Genomic DNA, 17,219 nt, shown 5'->3' on the forward strand with positions numbered 1-17,219 from the left:
ACTTTCATCTGCTTTGTCTCCACAATTAGATGATGAGATTGAGTACATGTCACATGTTCCATACTCTAGTGCAATGGGATCTCTCATGTATGTTATGGTTTGTTCATGTCCAGATTTATCATATATAGTAAGTGTAGTTAGCATATACATGTTGAATCCCGGTAAAGAACATTAGAAAGCAGTTCAGTGGATTTTAAGATACTTACGAGGTACTACTGATGTTTGCTTACATTTTAGAAGAACTAGAGATGGAGTCATTGGGTATGTTGATGCTGATTTTGCTGGAGACCTTGATAGAAGAAGATCTCTCACAGGTTATGTCTTTACAATCGGAGGTTGTGCAATAAGTTGGAAAGCCACTTTGCAAACTGCAGTTGCTTTGTCTACCACTGAAGCTAAGTATATGGCGATTATTGAGGCTTGTAAAGAAGCTATTTGGTTGAAGGTACTCTTTAGTGAACTCAATGAAGACCTTCAAATTAGTACAATATTTTGTGACAGTCAGAGTGTCATCTTCCTTACAAAAGATCAAATGTTTCATGAGAGAACAAAACACATTGATGTTCAGTATCATTTGTTCGTGATATTATTGCTCGTGGTAATATTGTTGTGAGCAAAATTAGTACTCATGAAAATCATGTAGATATAATGACTACGTCACTTCCTATAACCAAATTTGAGCATTTCTTAGACTTGGTTGGTGTTCATTCTTGAAGTTAAACCCTTAAGGGGTTTTATGGAAGAGGTAAAAAACTTGTTCGTTGAGAATTCGTGTCAAGGTGAAGATTGTTAGAGTTGTGTAACCCAAATTCTAAGAGATTGCTTGCAAGTCAAGTTAAACAAAATATATCTCATTTCTAGAAGATTTAGTATTTATGAGTATAATATATTTAGCATATATTAGCATAATATATTTGAATTTGATTAGAATTAGGTTTTTTCAACCTATAACTAGATGTAATTGAAACTCCTCTTGTAATCATTTGAATTTGACATAGTGAATTTTCTTCTCCTCTGCCCGTGGTTTTTTCTCGAAAGGATTTCCACGTAAAAATTTGTGTTCTTTTTTTTATTTCTCTTTGCTTTGCGATATATTATTATTACCGACGTTCTATTTTTACAATATGTATGTATCATTACTTCTCAGTCTTCTATATGCATGAGCTACTAAGTTGTCAATGATCACCTTCCTAAATAGCAGCTCAGATGTTGTCGAGTAGAAACTAGACACTAAACAAATAGCCGTGATCGGATTCATATATAAAATCAAAGTTGTCTATTAATTCTACATTACTAATTTAACAGTATGTAAGAAAGATTACAACAAATTGTACAATATTTCACTAATTCACAATCCCCACAGCCATTGATTTGAGATTTATTTTTCCCTTGCTTTTTAAACCTTAATACAAGATCAAGATTGTAAAGCACATGGATCAAAGTAAAAGAGCAAAGGAAAATAAGAAAGGGACCGAAGATCCAAAGTAGTAGAGGAAGTGCGGTGTAGAAAAGCCAGCTGTCAATGGTGTTCAAGATGAACACTTTCTCGAGCAACTTTGATACGTACTTGAGAGTGATGACAGATGCCAGGTCTTGGGGGAGAGTTAATAAGGATGTTAACTTGGTTAATAAATCCGATCGACAAAGAGTAACAAAAGAAAGAGAAGAGAAAGAAGGATAAGATGGTGATGTATTTGAGAGACACCGTGAACTCATTGTGAGCTTTGAAGATGGAACCGTTGAGTGGCCGTCTGACATTGTATGTGCTGTTGATGACGACAACTAGACCGGCACAGCTAAGGACGAAGGTTGTGGCCATTAGGGTTGATCCCTTTATGGTGTTTCGTAGCGTTTGGACTGCTAGGATATTCCTTTTCACGTTGTCCTGCAAACCACATGCATCATACTTATTCAATCAAATCAATTGCATGAAATTATGTATATTGTCACTAATAATTAGAAAAAAGAATGAAATTATATATATTTCTAAGAAAAAAAGAAAAAAGAAATTGAAATTGATTGATCAATGAAGTAATGAACTAGAAGGAGAAAAAACTATGAAAGCCTTTTTATTTGAATGACGTGCAAAGCAAAAGTTGGCTTTTTATATATGGTTGGATTAGCAGTTGGACCGCAACCTCTCAGCTCTTACCTCACCTGGTTGTTTCTAGCAACTGCGTATCCTTCTAGCAATCATTGCATGTGTATTCCATTGTCCAAATAAAAACATAAAATATGAAAAGTAATTAGAAAATATAATATATTTAAAAATTATATAACATACTATTAATATACTACACTCTAAATATAAATATCTCAGATACGATTTTGACAAAATAAAAAAGATATGAGCAAAGCATAAATACAAAAATTATTAGAACATATATAGTAAAATATAAAAGAAAACAAAATAATTAAAAAAAGAATTTAAGGTTGGGCACATCTCTTAAATGTTATTAATTATTTTCAATACGTTCAAAAAAATATAATTGTTTTTACAATTGTAATCGTACTAACTTTTACAATAAAATGACAATACAAATAGGATGCGAAATAATAATAACTAATAATATTAATAATAAATATTAATGTGGGATAATATATTTTAATTATAGGGTGATTCCCAATGAGAGAGAATTGTATAAAATAACTATATCACGTTCACTTTAAAGATCATATAAAACAATGTATGTTATGTAAGCACATCTCACTTTCATTTAAATATTAAAAATAATTATTTATTACATGATCAAAATTGAATAGATTATTTTTTCAGATGAGAACGAAGAGAGGATGCTAATATTATTTCCATGTGGGCACAAGTTTTCTTCTATTTTCCAAACAAAGACGAAGGAATGGAATCTACTTTATATAATTTATTTTTGTTTCTTAATATATTCACCGAAATGAGTTCAATATTAGTTTTTTTCGTTTTGTAAATTCATTTAGTAGATGCAGAAAAAAACAAAACAACCAACTTTAGTATAAATTATATGGTATATTCTTAAGGAAAAGCATGGAATTTATGAAATTTACAATGTTATTTAAATATTTACTAGTCTAGTGTTATTCAAATTAAACGGTACAAATTACAAATTCTCTAAACTATTATAATTATGACTTCTAATATTTTGTATAATATAATTGTATAACAAAATACCTATTTGTGTTTTAAAAATAATAAACATTCCAGTTTTCCGGATCAAAGAAAGTATTAGCAAAACACAAGCTTTCTTATTTACCTTCTTTAGTTAGAGAAAATTTATTTATTTTTAAAAAATGTAACACTTATTTTTGTGATATCGAACAATGGTTTCAAGACCACAAATCGACATGAAAATAATTATTTTATTATTATTTTAATGTCTACAGTATGTTAGTAGTGTCATATAAAAATTTCGTTAAGAAATTTTTATGTTTGCATGTTTAATTTCGTAAAAAGGACTAAATCGTAAAAGGTGCAAAAGTAGAGTTCTAGTAGCTAAAGGTATTGAATGGCTATAGAACTTTAATGTAAGAGTCCTTAAGTGGTAATTAGACCATTTATATGGTAGTGGACATTTATGGGTTTGGTTTTATTGAAATTAAAGATATTTTTAAAGGTTAATAATGTAATTAAGTAAATAAAGGCTAAAATCATAAAAACAAAAGAAAGAAAACAAAGATATCATCTTCTAAACTTGGTTTTCTTCAACCGAAATTACCAAAACTCCATAGCTAGGGTTCGGTCACCTTCTTTTGATTGCATGGTATGTATTTCACTTCCGTTTTTAATGATTTTTCTGTTTCTGGGATTGTTGTAGCATAATCTAGCTAGCCCATGGACTAATTTGCAAAATTTTTAAAGGTTTAGGGTTTTTCCATGAACATGTTTGCATGATTCTTGAAATTTTATGAAAGATTATGAGTCCTTGTTGTTAAATAAACAACTTTTGTAAAGTTATTTTTGATGAAATTATCATTTAGGAACTTATATGTAAAAGTAGTAAAATACCATGGTAAAATTGTGAAATGTTGAGTTGTGTGAAGTTGTATAAGTCTCTAGGTAATCCGGCTAGCTTGTAATGTGGATGAAATTGCATAAATGTTAATTTACGAGCTTAAGGACTAAATTGTAAAGAAGTTAAAATAGTAAGGGTAAAAATGTATTTTTTGCAAAATATGAATTTTCGAATGAATTGAATAGAATGAATATTAAATGGATTAAATTTGCTTATTTAGATCAAGTTAAGCCTCATACAGATCTAAATCGAGGAAAAAATAAAGTCTCGGATTAGCGATCATATATCGACATCTTTAAAATCGAGGTAAGTTTGTATGTTTAAATAACGTTTTGATGTTATTTGATTTATGTGTTATTATATTATTTATCATATCATGTTACGACGAAAATCCAATGACGTTATGACAACTATCGAGCATCGTTTAAACCTTATGAATATATAGGATACAAATGGCATATCATTAGGGTTACCATGTTTCGGGTGTTGGTCCTGAATGTCCTATCGATGGCTGAGTTCCAGCATTTGTTGCGAATACTCATCAGCTTGTGTGAGTGACATCGTGTAGCTACATTCCAATCGTCAACTTGTGTGAGCAAACTCATTTATGGCTTGAGTGAGCATTGATGTAAAGGAAAAGGAAAAAGAATGGTTTTGACCATTTGTTAGCCCATTTTGTGTGAGCCTCTCGCGTATCTAATATTATTCTAAGTGGTTCAACGAGCATGTAAAGGGAAGGAATGGTAAGTGTTCTAACTGACCATATTATGAACTTGTAGGAAGGTAAGAATTAATGTTGATCAAAGTATGTATAACCATGTTTATAGAAAGTATGAATCCAAATGTGATATATTCATGAAATCTATATTACCATGTGATTATTTTGGTTAAGTTATGTGTTTAAGCACTAACTTGTGTTGTTGGTGATGCTTAGTCTTGTGCCAAGCTATGTTAGATTGATTCGTGTCTATTTTGTAAGATTTTGCATTGAAATGGTAAGCTATGTTCATGATTTACGATCTTACTGAGCATTATATGCTTACGTTATTTTCTTTTTTATGTTTTATATATTATCGGAAGCTCGATAGGTTTGGAAGCACGTCGGAGACCTATCATACTATCTAGAGATTATATCGGTAGATTTTGATGTTTTAGTCATGGTTATAATGGCATGTATAGGTGGACTTGTGTCTAATGTTTAGTTGATGTTTATGGCATGTAATGTTGCTTTGAATTGTGGTACTTATGGTATTTTGATGCCTTGATGGTTGATGTCAATATGGCTAGGTTGATGTATGTTTTGAATGACCAAATTTGGTATGTGTTGGTATGTTTATAATGTGGCCAAGTTAGGTTATGCTTTAAGGTAGTTATAAGTTATTTTTATTGGTATAAGTGTGGTCATATATGGTAAGTTTGGTATGGAAATAGGTTAGTTGTGAATGGTTGATGAATGGATAATTTTGCACATGTTTAGATAGTTTTGGTGAATTGTGATTGAGGTACCTTTTGGCATATTGGTTGTATGGATATTTGGTATAGAGATTTGGTCATTTTATGCATGATTTAGGTATGTTTTAAGGTCCTGATTATATGTGCAAGTTGCTTGTAGGTTCATGTTTGAATGGGTGAAAGAAATGGCTTGATTTTGGCCATTTTCTTGTCCACACGTCCTAAGACACGGGCGTGTGTCTTAGCCGTGTATGACACACGGCCAAGCGACATGGCCGTGTGTCCCTTGTAGGTTTTAATGTTTTTTTTTTCAAAAGTTACATGGCCTGCCACATGGGCGTGTGGTTTGGCCATGTGACCCAAGTCAGAGAGTTACACGGGCACAAACACAGGCTGGGACACGACCGTTTGTCCCTATTTTGAATGTTACACATCCTGAGACACGGGTGTGTGTCTCAACCATGTGAGGCACACGGTCTGGCCACACGGCTGTGTGACCCTTATAGTGTGAATTTTTCTAACTTTTTCCTTAAGCTTTCACATGTTCTCGATTTAGTCGCGAATTGTTCCTAAAGTGTTTCTAAGGCCTCGAGGGCTTGGACAATGGACGATATGCATATGTTTAAATGGAATATGACATGATTTATGAAATGTTTAGAAATGAATATTTTAAGTTATATTTTTATGGTAATGCTCCGTAACTCTATTCCAGCGACGAATATGGGTTAGGGGTATTTTATTTATTGGTATCAAAGCTACAATTTAGTCGATTCTTGGACTAAACGTAGCGTGTACAAGTCTAGAAATACATGCCATTATATAACCTGTGCTAGTGTGATAACTCCTGACTCATTTTGAACATGCTTTCATATAAAAAATGTCATCCAACTGAGTCAATTCCGATGAGGCTGAAAGTAACGCACAAGCCTTCGTTCACAGGGCAGCGTCGAGTGACACCAAGCCCGTATATGAGGGTCGAGAAGGAGAGGGTAAAGAAGCCTTCTTCCAAATGATAAATCAATGGTTTACTGAGTTCGTACGAACGAACCTGATGGCTCAACAACCTCCACCCCCACCTGTTCCCCAACCGGTTCTCCTAGTTCGTCAAGGTTTGGAACCAATACGAGTTAGCAAGCCGTCAGTTGATAAAATCTGTAAATATGGGGCTCAAGAGTTTAGAGCTATGTCTGAAGATAATCCAGATAGAGCTAAGTTTTGGTTAGAAAACACAATCAGGGTTTTCGATGAATTGTCTTGTACAGTGGCTGAATACGTGAAATGTGTCATTTCCTTACTGAAAGACCCTATCAGTGGTGGAATACCTTGGCTTTAGTTGTGTCGAGAGAGTGAGTAGACTGGGAATTCTTTCAAGCTAAGTTTCGTACGAAATATATAAGTCAGAGGTTTCTTGATAATAAATGCAAAGAGTTTCTTAAGCTTAAACAGTGTCGAATGACAGTATCAGAGAACAAGAGAGAATTTGTTCAGTTGAGTAAGTATGCTCGAGAATGTATACCGACTGAGATTGCAATGTGCAAACAGTTTGAAGATGGATTGAATGATGACACAAAGCTGTTAGTCGGGATACTCGAATTGAATAAATTTGTTGTTCTAGTTGATCGAGCACATAAAGCTGAAGAATTGAGCAAACCTAAAAGAAAAGATGATTTTGAGGCTCGTGATTCGGGTAAGAGATCAGTGGGGAAATCTTCACCGTCAAAGAAGTCAAAAGAATATCATAACCGTTTGTCAAAATCTCACCTCAATTTGATGGAAATGATAAGATTAATATCAAATTCAAGTTAGGATGTGTGAAGAACAATAGAGAATTTGAGGATGAAAACTTAATTGTTCTTTGAAATTGAAAGAGGAATTCATGTTTGGAAAGCTTGAAAATCAAAAAGGATGAATCAATTTTAGGAGAAAAGCTCTAATTTGGTGTTTGGAAAAATTTTGAATGAAGGGAGAAATGAGAGGGAAGGAATGGTAGGGGTTGTTAAATAGGCAACCAGTTTTCAAAAATTGGGTCATTGTCCATTTAACCTCATCTAGTTTCTTCCTTTTTTCATTTAAGTCGTTATGTTCAATTAAAATTTATTTTCTAAATTATTTTCAAATCCGAACTCAATTTAAAAATCCACTTTAATCGAATTATTTCCCAAATTCCTAATTTTAATTTATAAATCTTAATTTTTAATTCTATTTATTTTAATATTTTATTTTACTTGATTTTTCCTATTTAATTTAATTATTTAACCTAATTACGATTTTGGGTTCACTAACTCTCGATTTTCTCACCCGATTCTACTAACCCGATTTTTTGGGATGTTACAAGTGTTGTTATTGCTTTTAGATTCGTGGTCACCCCTCCCAACAATGTCGTCTTCAAGATTGAAACCTAAGTTATCTTACCATTACATCCAACACTTGTTAGTAAAGTTAATGCTTTTAGACTCAAAAGCAAACTTTAAAATTTCTAAAGCTTTTTGCCTATTAATGTTTAAATTTATAAGTCTTAATTTTACTTTTTTGTTGTTCATTATTAAAGTCTTGTTTACCATTGAGGTTGGAAAGTGCTTCTGAAAAATGCTTAGAAAAGGAACTTTTAAAAATTGCTATCGAAAATTTTGATATTGTTTATCATTGATGTCAAAAAGTAGTTTTGAGAAGATAAAATGTCAACTTTGGGCATGGTGTTGTAAAGTGAAAGGTTTAATGGGGGGACAAAAAGTAACTTCACTGAAAAGTTTTTTTAAAGCTAAAAATTTTGGTTTGGGTTAAAATTTCAATTTAAAATAAAGGTTTAGTTTGAAAAACAGATTGTTTACAAAATCTTTTGGTTTGAAACCAAGATTTGGGTTGAAAGGTACTTTTTAATCTCATTAGTAAACAAAGCCTAAATAAATAATATGTTTATTGGTGCCTATTGTGTACTCAAGTTCTAAAATTTTGAAATTCCTCATGTTATCTTGTCCTTATATTAGATGTCTGTATTCGTAATTCTCAATCTTCTATATGCATGAGCTACTGAGGTGTTGATGATCACCTTCCTAAATAGCAGCTCATAGGGGTGAGCATTCGATCGAATCGAATCGAATCGAATCGAAAATTTTTGAGTTAATCGAGTTTTCGAATCTCATTTTATCATCCTAACTTTATTTGAAGTTTTCTCGAATCGAGTCGAGTGAGATGGAATTCGAATCGAATCGAATCGAATATATTTGTTCGAGTTAAATTTAAAAAAATAATTTTGGGTCCTTGTAACCATTGTCACCCATCGTAATAAAATTTTTCCACATTAATCAAATTTTTTATTAACTTTCATCACTTCATAATTTATTTATTAATTTTTTATATATTGGTTAGCTTCATTGCTTGCTTAGTTGTTTCAATTATCTTCAGATTCTTGTCACTATGCATTTTAAAATTAAAAATATATTAAATGTAAAAATATGATTTTTAATAAAAGTTATTTTAAAAATAAAATGTGAAATTAATACCAATATAAAATTTTAACACGAATATTTTATGGCATAATTAATAATTCAATTTTAATATAAATATTCAATATGACTAAACAATTCAATAATATAAATAATATAAAATGTGAAAGTTAATTTAATAATATAAATAGTAGATATAAATAAAATTATTACTATTTATGTTTAGTGATTTTTTATGGATAATTTTGATTTTTTATTTGAGAGTAAAGGGTGAGAAGTAAAAGTTTAGGAGAAAAATAAAAAGTTTTGGGGAATAAAAGTTTGAGGGAAAGTAAATAGGGGAGTAAAATTTTGGAGGAAAAATATTTAAAAAAAATTGGAGGGGGAGGGTTTGGGATAAATGGGAGGTGGGATGGGAAGGGAATGAAACTTTTAGGGGAAAAGTGGGAGGGAGTAAAAACTTTGGGGGAAAATAAAAGATTTTGATGATTTTTGGGAGTAAAATTTTGAGAAAAAATAAATGGGAGAGTAAAATTTTGGTGGGAAATGGATTTTGGGTAGATTGGGGGGTTGGGAGGGGAGGGGAGTAAAAGTTTTGGGGGGAAAGTGGGAAGGAGTAAAAGTTTTGAGGGAAAAGTAAAAAGGTTTGAGAGTTTGGGGTAAAAATGTAAAATATGATAGTTTGATATTCGAATTATTCGAATTATTCGAGTTATTTGAATTCGAAAACTTAACTCGATTCGAACTCGAAATTCGAAAAAAAAATTCGAATTGATTCGAATAACTCGATTAACTCGAATAACTCGATTCGTTTAACTCGAAATTCAAATTTTTTTTCAATTTTTTCGAGTCGAATCGAGTTTTGCTCACCCCTAGCAGCTCAGATGTTGTCGGGTAGAAACTTGACACAATAAATAGCCACAATCGGATTCATATATAAAATCGAAGTTGGTCTGTTAATTCTACGTTACTAATTTAACATTATGTAAGAAAGATTACAACAAATTATACAGTATTACACTGATTCACAATCCCCACATCCATTGATTTGAGATTCAGTTTTCCCTTGCTTTTTAAACCCTAATACAAGATCAAGATTGTAAAGCACAGGGATCAAAGTAAAAGAGCAAAGGAAAACAAGCAAGGGCCCGAAGATCCAAAGTAGTAGCGGAAGTGCGGTGTAGAAAAGCCGGTTGCCGACAGTGTTCAAGATGAACGCTTTCTCGAGCAACTCCGATACGTACATGGGAGTGATGACAGAAGCCGGGTCTTGGGGAGAGTTGATAAGGACATTAACTTGGTTAATAAATCGGATCGAAAAAGAGTAACAAAAGAAAGAGAAGAGAAAGAAGGATAAGATGGTGACGTATTTGAGAGACACCATGAACTCGCCATGAGCTCCGAAGATGGAATCGTTGAGCGGTCGTTTGATACTGTATGTGCTGCTGATGACGGCAGCTAGACCGGCGCAAAGAAGGATGGAGGTTGTGGCCATTAGGGTTGATCCCATTATGGTGTTTCGTAGCGTTTGGACTGCTAGGATATTCTTTTTCTCGTTGTCCTGCAAGCCACATGCATCATACTTATTCAACTCAATTGCATGAAATTATGTATATTCTCACTAATAATAAGAAAAAAAAAAGAATGAAATTATATATATTTCTAAGGAAAAAGAAAATAAATCGAAATTGATTGATCAATGAAGTAATAAACTGGAAGGAGAAAAAACTATGAAAGCCTTTTTATTTGAATGACGTACAAAGCAAAAGTTGGCTTTTTATATATGGTTGGATTAGCAGTTGGACCGCAACCTCTCAGCTCTTACCTCACCTGGTTGTTTCTAGCAATTGCGTATCTCTCTAGCAATCATCGCATGTGTATTCCATTGTCCAAATAAAAACATAAAATATGAAAAGTAATTTGAAAATATAATATATTTAAATTTTATAAAACACACTATTAATATACTACACTCTAAATATAAATATCTTAGATACGATTTTGACAAAATAAAAAAGATATGAGCAAAATATAAATACAAAACTATTAGAATAATATATACTAAAATATAAAAGAAAACAAAATAATTAAAAAGAAGAATTTAAGGTTGGGCTAAATTTTATTCATTGTTTTTAATACGTTAAAAAAATATGATTATTTTCACAATTATAACCATGTTAACCTTTTAAAATAAAATGACAATACGAATAGAATCCGAAATAGTAATAACCAAAAATGTTTATAATAAATATTAATGCCAGATAATATATTTTAATTATAGGGTGGTTTTCAAGGAAAAATTGTATAAAATAATTATACCACGTTCACTTTCAAGATCAATAAAACAATGTATGTTACGAAAGCACATTTCACTTTCATTTAAATAATAAAACTAATTATTTATTACATAATAAAAATTGAAGAGTTTTTTTCAAATAAGAACAGAAAGAGGATATCAATATTCTTTCCATGTGTGCACAAGTTCTTTTCTATTTTCCAAACAAAGATGAAGGAATGAAATATAATTTATATAATATTCTTTTTTTAATATATTCACTAGAATGAGTTCAATAATTTTTTTTCGCTTTGTAATTTCATTTAGTAGATGAAAAAAAATTAACAACCAACTCTACTATAAAATATATAGTATATTCTTAGGGAAAAGCATGGAATTTATAAAATTTACAATGTTATTTGAATATTTACTAGTCTATTGTTATTCAAATTAAACTGTACAAATTGCAAATTCTCTAAACTATTATAATTATGACTTCTAATATTTTGTATAATATAGTTTTATAAGAAATTACCTAATTGTGTTTTAAAATAATAAACAACATTTCAATTTTCCTCATCAAAGAAAGTATTGGCAAAACACAAGCTTTATTATTTGCCTTTTTTAGTTAGACAAAATTTATTTATTTTAAAATATATATTTCACCCTGCAGCTAATATAATTAAGTCCTTTCGGCACACTGGTTAGAGATACCAACTATATTGGATGATGGGGTGATAATGATTTGGTTCACATCGAATTTGGGTAGATTACGATTATTGTCCAGTATTTTTATTTTTCAAGAAGCACAAACCGAATTCTCCTAATTTTGATATGTTCAAAACTAAAATAATATATATGATATTTCTAACATTTTTAGCGATAACTTAAAATTAAATTATTTATTTTCTATTGTAAAAATTTAAATTTAAATTTAAATAAAAATAGTTTTAATTTCTGAATCAAAATTTTAAATATAGTTAACCGAAGTCAATTCAATAATAATCAAGTTGAAATAAAACTAAATACCAAGACAAAAATCTATTTTTGATTCATTTGGTCAATATTTGAATCATGTGATTTATTAATGAAACAATGAGTGCGTGATGTAATAAAAATATGTTAAGTAAACATATATGTAAAAAGAAATAAAGAGAGAACCTTCATGATAGCAAAGGCCCAGAAGCGTCGACCACGGGCATTGGTTCCGATGATGGTTGTGAGCGGTTGAGACCGAACCTTACGCCATAGCCACCAATGATAAGCTAAGCTCATTGCTAAGCTTAGCGGCACTAAAACCATGTCCAAATAGCATGATCTCCACTCCATATCTCTCTTCTGTCCCTCTTTAGGTTTAGGTTAGTTCTTAGGATGATTTTTTTTTCGAGACAATGGGGCTTAACTCCCTCGCTTTTATAAAGATTTTTTTGAGAGTTCTGATGGGGATGGATATGCACATAGACTTGTTATAAGGCAAAATTCAATCTCAAAGAAATAAAAGCCACTTACTACAATTTCCACTTTCCAACTTTAAGCATAACTATACTTTTGTTCTGTTCAGCAATACATGTGGTTTTTTTTCTTAATTATTAAAGCATTAATGCGTTTGAACAAAAAAATAAAAAAAAATAAAAGAAGCATTAATGCGTACTTTATGGACGTAAGCCTACCTAACTATATGCGGGACGATTCCATAAAAAAAATATATATATATATATATGCAGGACGACACATTATTCATCTGTCAACATGCATTTTCTAATTTAGCCGTTAGTATATGCTATATTTACAATTCAATTATATGCTAAAGATAATAAGAATATGTATATTCGAAATGGGATGGGATGGAGGGTAAAATAAAAGAAACCATTTAATCAAGAATTAGTGACGTGTTTGATCTTCTGGTAATAGATGAACCGGTAAAATAAAAGAATATTTTATTATTTATTAAATAATGAAATTAATTATCAAAATAAAATTTATAAAATATTTAAGCAGGACAAGAGGGAATGAATAAAAGGTATTTTATTGTTAGCGTATTGATCAGAGTAATCATCTTACAATTCAAAGTTGTAAGAATTATTTACTTATGATGTGTGTGTATTGATAATAATTTGGAATAAAATTTAATTTGTAGAAAGTTAGGTAAAGCAAAAAGGTGAGAGAATTTTGATTAGTAATTGAGTGATAATCTGACAAAGCACATATGGGAATATGAAATGATAATAAATAAGAGACCACAATGGGTAAATTGCTATTTAGGGTGAGTTTGGATAGGTAATTGGGTGCGTGCGGTATGTTTAGCTTATTTTTTGTCTCACGCTACAATATCGCTACAGTATCTAACCTCACCGCCATCACTATTTTTACACTAACTGCAGATAAACACACTGCCCATCCAAATTCACCCTTCGTAAATAATCTAATATTGGTATTTTTTTTACGTTATGTATTTTTATAAAATAATAAATGTAATTATAATTAATTATAATTATAAATAATACAATTCGAAGAACAATGGAAAACTAGAATCAAATGCGTAATCGAATAATTATAATTATAATTATAATTAATTATATAATTATAAAATCAAATGCGTAATCGCATTTGTATTTCATTATCCAAATAAAATCATAAAATTTTAAAAGTAATTCGAAAGTATAATATCTTTAAAATTTATATAAGACATTATTAATATACTACACTCTAAATATAAATATCTTAGATACGATTTTGACAAAATAAAAAGATATGAACAAAACATAAATACAAAACTATTAGAATATATATATACTAAAAATATAAAAGAAAAAAAATAAATAAATAAATAAGAATTTCACTTTCATTTAAATAATAAAAATAATTATTTATTACATGATAAAAATTGAATAGATTATTTTTTTCCAGATAAGAACGAAAAGAGGATATTAATATTCTTTCTACGTGCGCACAAGTTTTCTTCTATTTTCCAAACAAATATGAAGGAATGGAATCTAATTTATATAAAACAAAATTTGTGTTTCTTAATATATTCACTGGAATGAGTTTAATAATTATTTTTCTTTTCATTTTGTAAATTCTGTTAGTAGATGTCAGAAAAAAAATTCCCTTGGCAACCAACTCTACTATAAATTATATGGTATATTCTTTGGGAAAAGCATGGAATTTATGAAATTTAAAATGTTTTTCTGAATATTTACTAGTCTAGTGTTATTAAAATTAATCGGTACAAATTGCAAATTCTCTAAACTATTATTATTATGACTTCTAATATTTTGTATAATATAGTTGTACAGCCCAAATTTTGCCCGAGGCCCATTACCCAATAACCAAACCCAACACTAACCCAATACCCAATACCCAAACCACCTAGACCTTACCCATCAGCCGAAACCCGAATGGCCCAATACAAACCTGAAGCCCAATTTAACCTAGGCCCAATTTCCCCAAAAAAAATCTGCCTGGGGTTTCAGAGACTGAAACCCTAGGCGCCACATCTACTGACTTTAGGGCTTCTGTCGCCGCCGCCGGACGTCCCATCCGCACCAACTCCAACTCCACCGCCACTATCCCATCGTCCCACTTGCGTCGCCGGTCACCTGCAAAGAAGAAAAAAAAGCAAAGACAGACAAACAGTGGCAATCGGCTATAAAAGCCGAAGAAAATGTAATTTTAGGGGGTTCTTTTTTTTTCTCTTCCGATTTTTGTAAGAAAAAACACATTAGCAAGAGAAATAAAAACAATAAATAAATTCAAGGTGTTGTTTTTTTCCTTTTCTTTCCGTTCTGGAAGATTTTTCTATTTTATTCTCTTTTCTTTTCGTTTACATATATATAGATAAAGACAGTAAAATAAGGAAAAAGAGGAAAACTCACTGGAGAGAGGGCTTCGAGCGCCTCTCTAGCGCTTCGTCGGCCGTCTTGGGCAGTGGCGGTACGGCGAGCGCAACGGCGGCGCGTCAAGGGTCTTAGAACACCAAGGGTCGGACATTGGAGAGGAAAAGGAGGGGTTTCTGAATTTTTTTTAAAAAAAACAGTGGCTGAATTGATTTTTTTTAAGAAAATTGGGTTTAAATACCCAGATTGAAACGACGCCGTTTTGAGGTTCCTCTGACCCGCGCGTTGACCCGACCCGACCCGGAGGATCCGCGTGTTTTGCTTTAGGGGGATATTTTCACGTGTGGTCCTTCCCCTTTTGCGCCTGAGTGCAATTTGATCCCATTTGTTTTTTTTTAATTTGGCCTCCTGATTTTTCGGGTGTTTCATTTTAATCCACATTGAAACACTGCGTGCTGGGGAGGGGAATATTTCCTGATCAACCCCTCCCCCTTTTCAGCGTGTACCATTTTGGTCCCGAGCCACCTTTTGTTTATTTACGGATTTTAACCTTGAAATTTGTTTTATTTTTCGATTTAGTCCTGTTCATTATTTTGTTTACTTACTTGTTGAAATTATTAAGTTTTATTTGCATTTTCAAGCTCTAAAATTTGCTATATCACATACGAATATACATACATGCACATATTTCCATAATGCATTTGTATACGTGTATATGCTTGCATATGTTCTTCTTATTTTATATTTTATACATCTATATATCTATATCCATGTCCCATTTCCATGAGTATATGCATTTATATATATATTTTTATGCTTTTAAAATATATATTCTCTTGTGGACATCTTTTTGTTTTATAACTCATATACTTATATATTTGCATGTCATATTTTTATATACACATATATATCTGCGCGCAAATTTATATAGTTTGTAACTTAGGTATGCATATTCATATATATATGTCTATATGTATACTTCTTTTTTAATCTGAATACATGTGTGCATCCATACATTTCTTGCATTTTTATATATATAATTTTATTTGTTTGATACATTTATTTATTTATTTATTTACTTATTTATTTATCCATTATATTCATTTTCACTCAGATTCTTGAAAAGGAAATTTTAAAATATATATATATAAGTAATACTTGGTATTTGGGATCTTCGAGAATCGAGCCCTAACGTATTGTGTTCCGATTCTCTTCGTTGAATCTAAATAATCGAGATTACCTTTTTAAAAAAATGATGATAAAAGGCTCATTATCGGGAATTCAATATGTTGTGTCCTAACGCATTGGATATGACACGCTGTTTTCCCGATATGAAAATTTTTTCTAAAAAATAATAAAGGCAATGTTTTGCGTTTGAAAATTCGAGAAAACATGCCCTAAGGTGCTGGGTGTCGATTTTTCTCGTTAAACCAAATAGCTAAATATCCTTCCAAAAATTTCAAAATAAGGCAATGTTTTGCGTTTGGAAATTCGAGGAACGTTCTCTAAGGTGCTGGGTTTCGATTTCTCTTTTAACCAAATTGCTAAATATCCTCTTGAATTTTAATTCATGCCATTCGAGTTTTTTTTAAGGATCGTATTTTAAATTTCTTTAAAGTTTTCAGTTTTTCGACACTAAGACATATTAATTAATCAACTAGGTACCAATTTTGGGCGTATCGAGGGTGCTAATCCTTCCTCGTGCGTAACCGACTCCCGAACCCGTTTTTTTGAATTTTGTGGACCAAACTTGTTGTTTTAATAAAATCAAACCGTTTATTAAAAACAACTACTTTTTGAGGTGATCCAATCACACCTCATAAAAAAGGATTGGTGGCGACTCCCGTTTCATTTTTCAAAACCCAAGTCGACCCCGTTTTCCATCCAAAAAATGGTGTCAACAATAGTTTTATAAGAAATTACCTATTTGTGTTTTAAAAATAATAAACAACATTCCAATTTTCCTCATCAAAGAAAGTATTGACAAAACACAAGTTTTATTATTTGCCTTTTTTAGTTAGACAAAATTTATTTTTAAAATATATATCTTCTCCTGCTAATATAATTAATGATCCTTTCAGCACACAGATTAGAGATACCAACTATATTGGATGATGGGATGATAATGATGTGGTTCATATCGAATTTGGGAAAATTACGATTATTGTGTAGTATTTTATTTTTATAAAAGCATCAACCGAATTCTCATAAT

The 17,219-nt window shown here is 31.1% G+C and overlaps 1 protein-coding gene and 1 pseudogene across 1 annotated transcript; both read right to left on the reverse strand.

Moving 5' to 3' along the window:
• Positions 1-1,293: 1,293 nt before the first annotated feature.
• LOC105795817 (uncharacterized) lies at positions 1,294-2,717 on the reverse strand (annotated as a pseudogene).
• A 7,127-nt stretch (positions 2,718-9,844) lies between these two features.
• Positions 9,845-12,568, reverse strand: LOC105794062 (hypothetical protein). The gene is made up of 2 exons (XM_012623055.2): positions 12,333-12,568; positions 9,845-10,457 (listed from the first exon to the last, which is right to left on the reverse strand). Exons 1-2 carry the CDS (start codon positions 12,498-12,500, stop codon positions 9,912-9,914), a joined length of 714 nt encoding a protein of 237 aa, XP_012478509.1. The 5' UTR covers positions 12,501-12,568; the 3' UTR covers positions 9,845-9,911.
• Positions 12,569-17,219: the final 4,651 nt, after the last annotated feature.

Source organism: Gossypium raimondii, chromosome 3 (genome assembly GCF_025698545.1).
Source record: "Gossypium raimondii isolate GPD5lz chromosome 3, ASM2569854v1, whole genome shotgun sequence".
NCBI lineage: Eukaryota > Viridiplantae > Streptophyta > Magnoliopsida > Malvales > Malvaceae > Gossypium > Gossypium raimondii.

Coding starts and splice junctions, on each gene's coding strand:
- LOC105794062 (XM_012623055.2), bottom strand. CDS start 12,500: ATGGAGTGGAGATCATGCTATTTGGACATGGTTTTAGTGCCGCTAAGC. Junction 10,458..12,332: donor GGGCCTTTGCTATCATGAAG/GTTCTCTCTTTA, acceptor TGTGGCTTGCAG/GACAACGAGAAAAAGAATAT.